The sequence below is a fragment of the Rhineura floridana genome, chromosome 9 (assembly GCF_030035675.1).
Source record: "Rhineura floridana isolate rRhiFlo1 chromosome 9, rRhiFlo1.hap2, whole genome shotgun sequence".
Taxonomy (NCBI): domain Eukaryota; kingdom Metazoa; phylum Chordata; class Lepidosauria; order Squamata; family Rhineuridae; genus Rhineura; species Rhineura floridana.
The window spans coordinates 51,459,512-51,474,997 of NC_084488.1; the positions used below are offsets into that span (position 1 = coordinate 51,459,512).

The window sequence follows — 15,486 nt, forward strand, 5'->3', positions numbered from 1 at the left end:
AGAACTCTCTGTTTTTAAGCAAGCCACAGTTCCCTAAGTATAGACATCAGGGGAGCCGTAGTTTGTTAAAATTGTGAGCAAAACCTTTGGGTCTGCTCCTAGCACACGAAAGGAAGAGAACAGAGCAGAAGGGGAGAGTGAATAAGTCCAGGGCTTGCTATGGCTTTTTATAAATGTCAGGAAAGCATCGTTTCCTATTACATCTAAACTGAGCCATTGTCACCATGAATAAACTTTGTGCTCTGATATTTGTTACTTTTGGAGAAAAACATCTCAATAGCTGAACAACAAAGTCTGGATAAAAAATGCTTACAGTTTTGCACTGCAAGTCTATGGTCAAGTTTTTGGGGGTTCAACGTTCAGACACAAAAATCAAGTTTAATTATTCCTTATGAAAGTCCTTGACTTTTAGACTTTTCTCCCAAAGGTATTATGAATCCCAGTCTTACTTGAGATCTATTTTGGTTGATATGGTGGTGATTTCTCTGACACACCCACTCCATGTTACAGGCACATGTCTTTCCTTCATGCTTTTTTAGAGCATTTGCTGGGAGATACGTAGTATACAGATGACAAAATGTGTCTATACCAGAGATTCCCGAACCGTGGTTCATGGACCACCAGTGATCCAAGAGCTTCGTGCTGGGGGTCCATGGTGTGTTTTTGAAGAACAGCATAGCAGTGGCTGCTCCAACATAATCTGAGCCTGAGCTTTGCGTGTGGTCAGGGCTGCTGACACATGGGTAGAATGGGTAAATTTTAAGCCCCTCCACAATACAATTTCTGTGAAATGAGTTAGCCTAGCCTGGCTGCTCCAAGTTCCTGCCCCACAAGCCTTCCTGCCAAACACTGCATGAAAGAGGAAGCCAGCTCAGCCCTATTCAGGACAGCCAGTAGTGGAGATAGTGACAGCTCTCCCCCCCCCCGGGGAGTGGGCCTTTCTGCTTTCCATTGCTCCATGATGCAATGAGCTGACTGGTCAGATGGTATCTTTTCTCTGTCTTTACTCCTCACTCCTTTCCCTCTCATGGCTTACTGGGGGGGGGGGGTAGAAGAAGCAGCTAAAAAAAATGGATCAGGGTAAGATGGACTCTCCTGAGTGGTATTGGTTGGGAGAGGGAGGATTATAGTGTGTATCAGGCAGTTCCCCCTCTCTGACCCCCACCCACTCACTGCCTAGTGAGAGGGTATGATGGCTTATGCTGCAGGGTCCCCAGAAATGAGTCTCCTCATTTCCTTATCATTTGCTATCTTTCCTTCCCACTCTTCCCCCTGCCCCAGCCTGGCAGGATGAGGTGGTGGAGATACTCTTTCCCCCTAGAATTGAACATTTATTTGTCACCTTGTTAGCAGTACTCTGTAGCATCTTTAAGACAAACCAATTTAGGTTGCAATCCTACATGCACTAAGGCTGCAGTCCTATGTGCATCTACCATTGATCATAGTTGTGCTTACATCTGAGTAAATATGAATGGGATCAGCTGCGTAATGCCCCCCTCCCCTTGAAGCAGAAGCCTCCTTTCCTCCTCAACAGTCTGGATATAAGAAGGGGTAAAAACAATAAAGATATCCAGGCTGTGAACCATGATGGTTACTTGCAAGTAAGCACCAAAAAGAACACAGACTTCTTTTTGAGTAAAGGTGCACAGGATCATCTGCATGATGAGGCTTGGGGAGAAACAGAGACAAAACTGTGATTATGTTGGGAGGGAAAGGGCAGAAAAATCATTAAGTGGTCCGCCAAGACCCTCAGCAGTTTTCAAATGGTCCATGGGGGGGCAGTTTGGGAACCACTGCTCTATACTGTAAATGAGAACAGGCCCAGTATCTTGGAAGGTCAAGGAGTCAGATGTAGCTTTACACAGAGGAATATTAGTGTACAAAGAAATATTTCATGTGCTTTTTTATGGTTTGTTTGCACATACTTGAAGTCTCCCATCACTTTTTTGAAATTACAGTGAATGTATGAGATGCACAGACTAGGAGCTGGCAGTGATCTGTACATGGCACAAAACCCTTTTCCATACAAAGTAAAATAGAGCATTGCTGTATTTCCCAAATAGGAAGAGCAACTACAATAGTATGGCTAGCTGTCATCTGAGTTTTTATTGCATTTCTTGTTTTAGGTGGCTTTTTTGCCTTTTCATCTATAAGCCTACAACTTGCATTAGGGCAAGTTCACAACCTTTTTGTCTCTCTAATCTAGAGCACTGTTCTTCAAACTTGGGTCCCCAAATGTTGTTGGAATACAACTCCCATCAACCCCAGCCAGCTCAGCCAATGGCCAAGGATGATAGGAGTTGTAGTCCAACAACATCTGGGGATCCAAGACTGAAGAAAGAGACCCTGTGTGGTGTAGTGGTTAGAGTGTTGGACTAGGACCTGGAAGACCAGGGTTCGAATCCCCATGCAGCCATGAAGCTCACTGAGTGACTTGGGCCAATCACTGCCTCTCAGCCTAACCTACCTCACAGGGTTGTCATTGAGATTAAATGAGGAGGGGGAGAACCAAGTATGCCACCTTGAGCTCCTTGGGGAAAAGGTGGGATATAAATGCAATAAACAAACAACAGTGCTCTAGAGCAATTGATAATCTTGGTGAAGTTTTCAAACACTTCCATCAGTAAATTAATGAGAGAAATGTGAGTACTCTGAAACTTTTATGATTTACTGTGTTGAGATCAGTATCGTTTGTGCACTCAACACAGGTTTTTTTACCAGTTTCAACACATTATGTCATATCTAATATGAATAACATTATGAGACAATTTGAAAGCAGCATCTGTTTTGAATTGCATATTTCTGCTGTGTTGAAACAGATATGAAAAGCCCAAGCTTTGGAAACAGTAAGGTTTTGTTTTTTTTACACTTTTGTTTTATTTTACATTTTGATTAAGATCAAGAGGAAAGATCCCCTTGCCTAGTCTTACCATAATATGGATGGATTCCTTGACTTCCTATCTTAGCATGCAGGAAATTGGGCTCAGAGATTGTTCTGGAATTAAAGCAGATTTGACTGACTCCAGATCAAGGTATCCCATTAAAAGATCAAAATCTTTACTGACTCCTACAGAAAGGAAGCAAGGGTAATCAGCTCTGTGTTTGTTACCCCTGTGTAGTATTGGTAAGATTTTGACAGATTAAACAAGCTGCTGGCTTTCCAAAATCACCAAGTATACTACATTTATTCCAATAAGTATCTGTATTTGATCACCTATAATATGACACTGACAGCAATATGCATTTATGTCATTGCAGTTACTTGAAGTTTTATGAATGATTTCTGAGTGGGATTCCACTGAACACATGTCAAAACATGATACAATAAAACATTTTGATTTAAACAGAGTTTTGAACCTTCAGTAAATACACAACAATTATACACTAATAATCCTTTGAGAGTTCATGGCAGTAAAGCTCCAAAAATGCATGCCAGTCATTGTAAAATGGTATACAAAGTTCTAATCTGAGCAGATGTTAGTTTTAAAGGCACACGTAAAATATGAGATATACGGGATCAAGAAAAGAGAAACGTGGGTAATTAGATATTTTAGAATGCATTTTTGGTTTATCTTAACCGTTCATTGAGAATAACTATTAAATGTTGATAAATATAAGGTTAGATAATGTGGTGGCCCCAGCCATTCTTGGAATTTAATACATTAAATGGTGAACAGGGCACACAGCAAAACCTGACAGCTATCTATGGAGGCAGGCCCATTTCTTCAAGAGGAAGGAAAGCCAGAAACAAGGAGGAAGAGGTATGCTTCCTGCATGTTTGCTGCCTTCATTGCACATATAGAACCCCTTGCTTTCCTCATTTTTCTGCATGGGTTGTCATATATAATCGAAGGAAAAGGCTTCTCCTTAGTGTTCTAATTAGTTTCAACTTGCAACTCCTAGAGATGTCCCTTAGATAAATTAACATACTTGTTACATAAGTCTTTAACCAGAAGTGAATCATTCATCTTAAGACACAATTAGCCCTCATTGCTTTGTAATAATCTACTCCACAACTCTACTGATAGGTCAGCTGAAATCACTTAGAAATATAGTGGTGCTACTCTTCCATAAGAGAGTTGTTCCATTAATGTCCCACTTTGTGAAATTGCTATATATTATTAAAAAGGTAAAGGTGTCCCCGCACTTGTAGTCCAAGTCGTTTCTGACTCTTAGGGTGACGTCTTGCGACGTTTACTAGGCAGACCATATATATGGGGTGGGATTGCTAGTTCCTTCCCCGGCCTTTCTTTACCCCAGCGTATGCCGGGTACTCATTTTACCGACCATGGATGGATGGAAGGCTGAGTGGACCTCGACCCCTTTTACCAGAGATTCGACTTCCTCCTTCCGTTGGAATCGAACTCCGGCCGTGAGCAGAGCTTCGGCTGCATTAGCGCTGCTTACCACTCTGCGCCACGGAGGATCTTATATATTATTAAACATCTGTATTATTGCAACATTCCTCTGACAGAAACCTTTATTTTCTTTCAGGAATACTTGGCAAGACTAAGACAAATTAGACTTCAAAACTTCAATGAACGCCAGCAAATTAAAGCTAAACTTCGTGGAGAAAAGGCAAGACTCTTTACCATGAAAGCATTTTATTATACTTCTGTTATCTGCTTTGCCATATGAAACTGAATGGACTTCTTAAGTTTGTCAAGTGTTATGTTATCTTACATTTTATTTCTAGGCCGCCTTTTGGCCAGAAATGCCCCCAAGGTGGCTTACACACAAATAATAATAACTACTACTACTACTACTATTATTATTACTATTATTATTATTATTATTTACATTTGTATACCGCCCCATAGCTGAAGCTCTCTGGGCAGTTTACAACAATTAAAAACAAATATACAAATTTAAGAATGCTTACAAAAAAAAAAAAAATACATCCTAAAATGCCTGGAAGAAGAAAAGACATGATGCAAATAATGTAAACATGATGTTTTTAGTTACTGTAAACTGCCTAGAGAGCTTCGGCTATGGGGCGGTATACGAATACAAATACAATAAATAAATAAATAATAAAAATACAAAATACAGATAAAAACAATACAATTTACAAAAAAAAATCAAACTAAGAAAATCCTAACATTTCTAAAAAAGCAAGAACAGCTAACCAAAACCATTCATCTTCCTGGTAAAGGGCAGTCCCCAGAAAAATGTCACTAGAGCAGGGGTGGGGCAAGGCTGGTGGAAACGCTTGCCCCTTGATGGTCCCAGCACAGTCTCACCCCTGCAGCAGCACCTTTCAGTCTGCAGCTCCTCCTGATAAGGTCCAGGCAGAGAGGTGGGGCAAGGCAGGTAGAAAAGCTTGCCCCTTGATGGTCCCAGCACAGTTTCACTTATTCTGATGTAGAGGTGATGGCCTTCTTGATGTTCAGCTCTTCAAGGAGAGGCTTTAGACTACCACTGCTCACAAATCAGCAGTTGCATGGAAGGTACTCTACACATACCATGGAGTGGCTCCTTTACGCAGCAAATCATCTGTGCACCTGCAATGGAGCCATGCAAGCCCCGAAACGGTTTGCACTAAATTCTTGTTGCAAGAAGTGGTGGTTGAAGCTTCATGTAAGACAATACTGACATTTGGGAAATGTTTTATGTGTAAGAGAGCCTGGCTGGGAGTCCAGAGTCTGTGAGTTCCAATCCCCGCTCGTGTCTCCTGGGTGTCAAGGGCCAGCTAAAGATCACCCCCACAGTGAGTGGCTCAGGGGTTACGTGCCCTGCCACCTGTGCAGCTGTGGGCAAGCTGCATAGTCCCAAGGAGCCCAGTTGCCCCCCAGCTGGCAGTTGTGGACAAGGAAGGGGCTGGCTTATGCAGCTGTGGCAAGCTGAGCAGGCCCTAGTCCGCTGGGGAGGACTAGCCTCAGAGGGAGGCAATGGTAAACTCCCTCTGAATGCCGCTTACCATGAAATCCCTATTCATAGGGTCGCCACAAGTCAGGATCGACTTGAAGGCATTTCCATCCATTCCATGTATAAGAACATAAGATGTCTTTATACCAAATCAGATCATTGCTCCCTCTAGCTCAGTACTGTATACACGGACAGGCAGCAACTCTCTAGAGTTCCAGACAGCATTCTACCTAGCGATCCCAAGGGTTGAACCTGGAACTTTCTGTATGCAAAGCATGTGTTCAGCTACTGAACTACAGGCGGGCCCCGCTTATATGGCAGGTTCCGTTCCGGACCCCCGCTGTAAAGCAGAAATTGTCGTAAAGCAGAACCCTATTGAATATAATGGGGCGCGTTGCATGAAAATGATGCGAAAATGCCGCAAAATCGGCTTTAGAAAGGGGGGATGAAAGCCGCCACATTAGCGGAACGCTGGGAAGTGAAGCGCTGGGAAGCGGGGCCTTACTGTATGGGCCTTACCCTGAATTCAGCCAAGCATTTAGATGCTCATACAACTGCTTGGAAATGTTGAGGTTGAGTGTCAATACTTGACACATTACATGACTAGGCTACAAAATAATTGGCTTTTTTGTGGAAGTTCTTATGCTGCAATGCTCAGTCCACATGGCTCTCACAGGTTAGACTTGTCTCATAGTGAGTTTTTAAATGAATACTGTATGGTAAAGTGTCTTGTAATTCCTCCCAAAGATTCCTTCCTCTCAGTACTTTTCAGTTATCAAAATGGAAATATCCCTCATATGTGCAAATGCATGATACATAAATATATATTAGAACTAGGAACTATAGGGATTTTTACGGCTATTCTGAATTTCAGTATTTACAAATACTTCTTTGTTTCTGTCATGCATGCTCCTTAGGATTAAGTTATTAGGAAATCCTCTCAAAACTGTATGCATTAGCGTGTTTCCAAATACTAGCAAGGCTGCAAAACTATAATGGACTCTCAAGAGCTCCATGCATTTGCAAGGTAATATTTTTTTAAAAAATATATGCCTATAGCTGCAGTGTTCTCTTCTGTTATTGATATGTAAAAATATAAAATTGAAAATAACTATGTTACAGAATGAAGTTTGTGGTTCTCCAGTACATGAAATAGATGAAGAAGCCGAGCTAAGGCGTAAAAAAATTGAAGCGCTAAAGGTAATGCTGAAAGAAAGATATAGGGAAAAACTTCCTCTGTTGGATTCAAAAAACTATGAGTGGAAAGAGTGTGCTGAGTGCCACAATGGTGTGTCACAATCTAAGAAACATGGTCATAGAAGATAAATGCAAGGACACCTATGGCATAGGGCAGGAGAGGGGGGAGCGGTAGAAGGACAAGTAGTGCTGACTGCATTGGTGCAGATGGCCCTTGACATGCCTGCTGCACCTCATCAGTTGTGTTGCTCCTTCGCTTCGTCCTGTTTCTCATCCAGCTGCTGCCTCAGCATATGCTGCCTGGCTTATGCAGGCAATTGAGAATATATTCTGCAATAGCTAGCTAATGATTTCTGATTTTAAAATTCACATGGTTTTATTGTGTATATATAGATATTGTTGTAAACTGCTTTGATTTTTTTAATGAATAGCAGTATACAAGTATTTTTATAAATAAATAAAAATAGCTCTATATGAACCTGCAACAAAGATGAAGATATCACAGTGATCCTAAAATGTGCCTTCCTGACTCAAGTAAAGTCAGGAAATTACTCAGCAGGAGTGCATAAGGTTTCCCAATTGCTGATGCAATATATTGTACATGCTCTTACCTTTAGAAAACTTACAGGAGTGCCTCTTGCTGAAAAGTTACTCTTTTTGTGTGTGTCACATTTCAAGGCACAAGCTAATGCCCGGGCTGCAGTCCTGAAAGAACAGCTCGAACGAAAGAGAAAAGAAGCGTATGAAAGAGAGAGGAGAGCTTGGGAAGAACATGTAAGAAACATTAATTTTGATACTTTCTGTCTGGTTAAGAGATTTCTACTTAGAAGCTTAAATTAGGTTATTATTGTCTCTTACATTTTTCTTGGAGCTCTGGTAATCCTGAAGTAAGTGATCACAGCTTGGTGTCTTTTTCCATACTAATTCTCATTCATTTTTGAGCATTGCTGTAATCTTGCTATTATTGATGGGATGTATTCTCACCCTGAGCCTAGAAGTTACCCAATCTTGTTTGGGCAGATCAGGTAATAGACTCCCCTGAATATAACACAGATTTCAAACCAGGAGCCTTTTCATGACCCTTTAGTGTGTTTGAATGTCCTCTTTTAATGAATTAGCGTGTTTACCTTCTCACATAGCACTCAGTAACGTATCTACAAGATGACCCTCCTATGTAAAGGAATATGGATGGGAACTATGGGTTCACAGAACTACCACCATTGCCCAAACAAATACGTTGAAGAGCCCACAACTCTGTACAACAAGAAAAGACTGTGTGTGTTATGTTCTCAGAACCATAAAGAATTTGGAGGAGCTTCTGTATTTCATAAGACGTTTTGTGTCCATTTTGAGTGTAATGACTCAAAACATAATTTTAGATATGAGTAAAGGAACAGCATGTACAGCCAGCCTTTGCTTTAGTATTTTCTCTGCAGCAGCTCCCACTTTGAATATGGAAGCATTTGTTTCTTTTAAAAGGAAATTGGCTTTTTAGCAATGGGAACTGCTGCCAACAAAAAAAAATATTCAAAGGAAATCTCCAGCTGCCCATGCAGGTTCATTATGTTTAAATGACAATTTTATATCATGACTTTTTAGGCAGGTGAGTAATTTAGAACTGAACAGGAGTGTCCTCCTTTCTTATAATTTTTCATGGAGTGTATTTCAGATGCTATCTTTCCAAAACACTTTTTTTGAGGGTGGTATGAAATAGTGCTATACTCAAGGGTCCACAAATTATTGGGTTGAGTTACTAACCAGACCATATTTGTATTCAACCAACTGCTCTGATGTGTGAGGACTTGGGGGAGAGGCAACATTTTCTCTCACTTTCTTCTGAGGTATGTAGGAGGTAAGAAATGGCAGGAGTCTCTTACAAGCAGCACAAGAGACTCCTGGTCTTCACCTTCTTGAAAGCCCAGCACAAAGTGAGGGAAGGTTCTCCACTCTTCAGATTCATGGAGAACATGGAAGGGACTTTTGTGCTGTGGTGGGTGAGGTGGTAATAGCAGTTGCCAGAGAGCGAGAAACAGTCAGCACTAGCAACCAGATTTCCAGACACTGCCTACTACTCTGATTTATTAAAACTAGAGCCAGTAAGGTCATATCCCACCTCGTGCCCATGGCATAGAACAATTTTTGAAAATATAAGCAGTTGAATTGTCCTAGTTAATTTAACCTTCGTGCAGACCCAGCAAAACAATCACACTGGCCATCTGCAGGTTATATACAGTGCTTTGCAAAAGTAATCAGACCCTTGACCAATGCTCCCATATTACTGAATTACAAATGGTACATTGTAATTTCATTCTGTATGATATTTTATTTTGAAACACTGAAACTCAAAATCAATTATTCTAAGGTAACATTGCTTTTAAGTTGGGAAATGTTTGTAAGAAACATAAAAAACTGAAACATGTTGCTTGCATAAGATTTAACCTCCACACATTAATATTTGGTACAGCCACCTTTCACTGCAATAACAGCTTTAAGTCTTTTGTGGTAGGTATGTACCAGCTTTGCACACAGTATTGGAGGGATTTTGGCCCATTCTTCTTGGCATATTCACTCCAGGTCATTCAGGTTGGTTGGACATTGCTTGTGGACAGCAATTTTCAAAGAGCGCCACAGATTCTCAGTGGGATTAAGATCAGGACTTGACTGGGTCACTGTAGGACATTCATCTTTTTGTTCTTGAGCCACTCCAATGTTGCTTTGGCCTTGTACTTGGGATCATTGTCCTGCTGAAACGTGAATTTCCTCCCAAGCTTCAGTTTTTTAGTGGACTGAAGCAGGTTCTCTTGTAGTATTTTGCTCCATCCATTCTACCTTCAGTTTTAACAAGATGCCCAGTCCCTGCTGATGCATCCCCACAGCATGATGCTGCCACCACCATACTTCACTGTAGGGATGGTGTGTCTGAGGCATGGCAGTGTTAGGTTTGCGCCACATCTAGTGCTTTGAGTTTTGGCCAAAAAACTCTATCTTGGTCTCTTCTGACCACAAAACCTTTTCCCACATCACAGGTGGGCAGTCTCCTGTTTTCTGGCAAACTCCAGACGTGCTTTTGGATGGTACCTTTTGAGTCATGGCTTCTTTCTTGTCACCCTCCCATACAGGCCAATGTTATGCAGAGCTCTTGATATGGTTGACAGGTGCACCATTACTCCACTTCCAGCCACTGAACCCTGTAACTCCTTCAAAGTGATTGTTGGCCTCTCTGTGGCTTCTCTCACAAGTATCCTCCTTGTCTGAGCACTGAGTTTTGAGGGACAGTCTTTCCTTGACAGTGCCTGGCTGGTGTGAGGCAGCTTCTGTTTCCTGATTATTGATCCAGCTGTGCTCACTGGTATTTCCAAACACTTGGATATTATTTTGTACCCTTTTCCTGATCTATGTATTCGTATTACATTCTCTCTCCCCTCTGTAGAATGCTCTTTGGTCTTGATTTTCCTTCAGATCTAAAGCCTGACCAATGCTCCTTCAACAGTAGGGTTTTTATCCTGACAATTTGACAGCAACTTTAATTGTTTGCAAGTGAAGGCCATTGGTGAGATACTCAGTAGGTTAATTTCTTTCATCTGTGTAAACTGGGAGCTTCCACAGCACAGGAGTTGAATAGTTGCACAAGCAACATGTTTCAGTTTCTGAACAAACATTTCCCAACATAAAACCAGTGTCACCTTACAATAATTGATTTTGAGTTTCAGTGTTTCAAAATAAAATATCATACAGAATGAAATTACAATGTACTATTTGTAATTCAGTAATATGGGAGCATTGGTCAAGGGTCTGATTACTTTTGGAAGGCATTATATTTACACCCCAATGAGATTTCCAGTGGAGGGATGGGGTAACATTGTCAGAGACCTTTTGTGTGTGTGTGTGTGTGTGTGTGTGTGTGTGTGTGTGTGTGTGTGTGTGTGTGTGTGTGTGTGTGTGTGTGTGTGTGTGTGTGTGTGTGTGTGTGTGTGTGTGTGTGTGTGTGTGTGTGTGTGTGTGTGTGTGTGTGTGTGTGTGTGTGTGTGTGTGTGTGTGTGTGTGTGTGTGTGTGTGTGTGTGTGTGTGTGTGTGTGTGTGTGTGTGTGTGTGTGTGTGTGTGTGTGTGTGTGTGTGTGTGTGTGTGTGTGTGTGTGTGTGTGTGTGTGTGTGTGTGTGTGTGTGTGTGTGTGTGTGTGTGTGTGTGTGTGTGTGTGTGTGTGTGTGTGTGTGTGTGTGTGTGTGTGTGTGTGTGTGTGTGTGTGTGTGTGTGTGTGTGTGTGTGTGTGTGTGTGTGTGTGTGTGTGTGTGTGTGTGTGTGTGTGTGTGTGTGTGTGTGTGTGTGTGTGTGTGTGTGTGTGTGTGTGTGTGTGTGTGTGTGTGTGTGTGTGTGTGTGTGTGTGTGTGTGTGTGTGTGTGTGTGTGTGTGTGGTCAGCACAAGTGTGCTTGACAATATCAAAGCACCTTGAGCCAAAAAAAAAACATTTTTTCAAAAGAGGTAATTTTTTTCTGAGCAGCATACATTGGCCCCTTCCCCCTGCACATTGAGTACAACACAATTTCTGGGGTGTACTTGGACCCCAGTGGCTTTTTGTTTCCAGAAATTGCAAGTGGTAACTGGCTAAAACTTGGGGATGTTGTACGAGTGACAGTTTGTGACAGTGTCCTGGAAGAACAACCCTGTAGGTCTATGCATGTGCAAATTACACAGTAAAAGTGTGCCTGGGGCAGAAATTTGCCTCAGGGCATTTTGCTGAAGTATATTTGGCCTCAGTGGGTTTTTGTTTCCAGAAGAAAAATGGTAAGTGGTAACTGGCTGAAATTTGGGAACATTGTACAGGTTAAAAATTTGTGACAGTGCCCTAGGACATTCCTATAGGTCTACTTATGTGTGAATTACATAATGAAATGTGCATCTGTGGTCCAAATGTACCCCAAATGTCAACATGATGAAAGCAGGGGATAGGATGTGGTTAATTTGTCTGAAACCAGGGCTGTGTTGGTACGCCAAACCTTCGACTCCGACTCCTCTATTTTTCTACTGTCTGACTCTGACTCCTTCATAAATGGCAAATGTATATTAACTAGTAATAACAAATTTACTGTAGTAAAATGGTAGCACAAGGCATTTCATCACCACCACATGAATCATCAGGCTAGATTGATAGAACATAAAATATATTTATTTGATTAAAATTTCTGAACAAGAAAACTTTCCTAAATTCCTATGAAAGTGAATGCAACAAACTGTGCATTTAATAATTTTTAAAAAAGGTTTTTTAACAGAAACATAGGATATACCTTAAAACTAAAGAATATATAAAATTATGACTACAAGAACATAATACATAAGCTGTCCTCTTACAAACTTTTTATAATTACATTAACAAATGCTTTCCTATAATTTCTTTAATAAACATATGTACTACAGAATTAGGTCTAATAGACCACAAAATTATTTATTTGAGCAAAGAATCTGAACAAAAAAATGCTGTCAGATGAAAACATACAAGACACTGTTACGCACTTAATATTTTTAATAAATCTATGAAGAACTTGTCCTCAGAAAAAGAATCCCCTCAATCAGATCCTCCTTCATGGATGCCCTCAAATCTGATCTAATTATTCTAAGAGCAGAGAACAACCTCTCAACACTAACTTGGGTCGGTGGCAAAGCAGTAACCACCAGGGCAACATCTCTGACAATTTCAGGATATAAGGGAATGACTTCTTGCACTGTTAGTTTTGATGAATGATCACATTTTTCTATTTATTTTAGTGCAAGTGAGAAATTTTGCTGAAATTTATTCAGTTTGTTCTGCATGGGTTCGGAGGAGTCCTTTTCTATGCAGCGACACTTTGCACGCTCCTTGTGATCCAAATATTTTTCAAAATCAAATTCATCCTCATTTGATGAGGTTGAAGACATGGCAACACTAACTTCTTCCTCCTCCTGACATTTCTCTAACCCAGTCATCCTAACTGCTACCTCACACAGAGCATCTTTCCTTTTAGTCAGGTGTTCATCATCCAGCAAAATCCGGTGCATTGGGTCTACATAAACAGCTGGCAAAAGAATCTTGTTTTGTAATAATAGTGCCTCTCTTCATTTCATTGAAGCAGCAATGCCATCTGCAATTAACGCTCCTCTTTGGGACAGGCGAAACATCAGGTTCTTCCACTCCTTCAAGAAAATGCCTGGAGTTAAGTCCTCAGCTTGTAATTTTTTAGTCACTGTATATGGGTGATGAAGCAACTCTTCCAATTCTGTCACCTGTGTCCACTGACCTTCGCTTAGCATCACTTGAGGGTTGGCTATGTCCACAAGAAAGGGTTTCAGGTCAAGCAAGCGCTGAATCATTAAGTAGGTACTGCCCCAGCGTGTGGCTTGATCTATAATTGCCCCTTTTCCAGCGTGTCTCTTCAAAATGGAATCAACTTTAGGTGTTCTGGCAGCAGTAACTAATTTCCTCAACTTGCCAATCAGAGCAGCAGCATGTCCTTCTTTCAGACTGTCTCTTATTGCCAGCTGCTGTGTGTGCACAACACAGCGCATGTGATGAATTCGGGACGGTTTTGAGGCAGCTTCAACAAGATCATCTAAATGATCATCATTTTGTTGTTCTGTAGCAACTTCAGTTTGTTCCTCAGTTGCAGGAGCGTGTGTGAGGCGTCCTTCCCTGGCTCTCCCTGTCAGGTTCCTACCTGCTCGTGGTTACTGCCTGTCTCTAGGCACCACCAGGGACTCCACCAGTCCGGACCGCACTCTCTTATGGTTTACCTATCCGCTCTAGCACAGATCTCAACAGATCCCCCTGCTAGGCAACCACCAGTAACGTCCCAATACTAGTATTCCCAGAGACTCTGAATACTGGTATTGTTATTCTCTTCACCGCTGCCACCATTTGTTACAGTTCCCCTTCAGCCTTGGTCATTACCTTACCCTCCCTTCTGGTCTGTGAAACCCCAGCCAAGGATCAGGCCTTTGGTAAACCAAATTAAGTATTTATTACAGATAACAAAGCTAACAAGATTAACAAGATTTCTTCTTAAGGCACATAAGCATATGGTTTTACTCAATACTAATCCGAACTCCACCTCCCTCCTTCTCCACTCTCTCCTGGCAAACAACTCTCTAAACCCCACCAAGCCATTTTAAACACTCAGCCAATCATCTCACATTCTACTGCCCATTCACTCCCCCTCCTCTTTCACTCCACTTACCATGTATCTTCTAAAACAACAACACTTACCATATATACATTAATATAGGAACATCACAGCGTGCTCTTCAATTTCAAACATTCCTATATCTCTGAAGTGTTCTTCTAGCTGTTCTTCTAGCTGTTGGTCACCTTCATTATCTGCATTCATTAATTTAATTGTACTTAACATGTTTGAAGCATTGTCAGTTACAATACAAAGAACTTGTTCTTTTTTAAGTTCATAATCTTGCAGAACCTTTTCCCAGAGCTTGGTAAAGTTACTTTTTTGAACTACAACTCCCATCAGCCCAATCCGGTGGCCATGCTGGCTGGGGCTGATGGGAGTTGTAGTTTAAAAAAGTAACTTTTCCAAGCTCTGCCTTTTCCACTAAGACCTGGAGAAACTCGCTGGTGTGATGAGCTACTGTGTCTTTTACTGCCAGTGTCTTGGTAACTATTTCATTCTTGTCACAAACAAATCGGACATTGATGGCAAAATAGTTCACTCTGTGGCATGTGCAGGCATCCATTTTAAGAAATACAAAGCGTCCCCTGAGAGTTTTTTTAAGTTCTTCCTTTTGGTTAAGGGCTTCTTCAATCACTGTTTTTCTAATACTATCTCTTTCCAGAGAAACACCAAGATTGCGGGTCATTTATCCATTCAGACCTATAAAAGCCAGTCGTGAAAATAATGATAAAGGCACACCATCCTTTGCAACAAGTTCTATGATATGTTTTTTGAATGTATCTGCCGTCATTGTTACAGTAACTTTGTCACTGACAAAATATCTTGCAACTGATGTCTGAGAAGTTTTCTGATCCTTTGTTTGGCTGGAAGTGCTGGGCATTAGTTCCTAGCTTTTGCTGTTATCTTTCTCATTCACAACTTTGAATACTTCTGGATGAAAGCATTGTAAATGTCTTTTTAAATTGGAAGCTCTTGTAGGAGCGTGTTTATCGCTGCCTGAATATGCACTGATCTTGGCATCACACCATTTGTCTTCCTCTGGGTCTTTTGTCATACACTGACACACAAAATGTTTTCCATCCTGAGTTATGGTGAAATGCTCAAATACAGCTGACTTCATGGGAAGCTTCTTTGACATTGTGAATTTATATTTTAAAAAAATTGTCAATCAAAATTACAAATATTTTTCCTGAAAAATAAAGTATAAAATATAGCTATAAAATGATATATTTACCCAAAGCCCATGAAAGCCCAACAGCCTCAGCTCA

At 41.1% G+C, this 15,486-nt stretch overlaps 1 protein-coding gene across 3 annotated transcripts in view; it reads left to right on the plus strand.

The window, feature by feature from the left end:
• Positions 1-15,486, plus strand: part of NEK1 (NIMA related kinase 1) — a 71,833-nt gene that overhangs the window by 27,061 nt on the left and 29,286 nt on the right. For 2 of the 3 annotated variants that reach the window (XM_061584097.1, XM_061584096.1), the window contains exons 20-23: positions 3,678-3,761; positions 4,495-4,578; positions 6,991-7,068; positions 7,744-7,839. In XM_061584097.1, coding sequence (XP_061440081.1) covers positions 3,678-3,761; positions 4,495-4,578; positions 6,991-7,068; positions 7,744-7,839 — 342 coding nt within the window. The remainder of the gene's footprint in view (positions 1-3,677; positions 3,762-4,494; positions 4,579-6,990; positions 7,069-7,743; positions 7,840-15,486) is intronic. The other variant, XM_061584098.1, reaches the window with a different exon arrangement.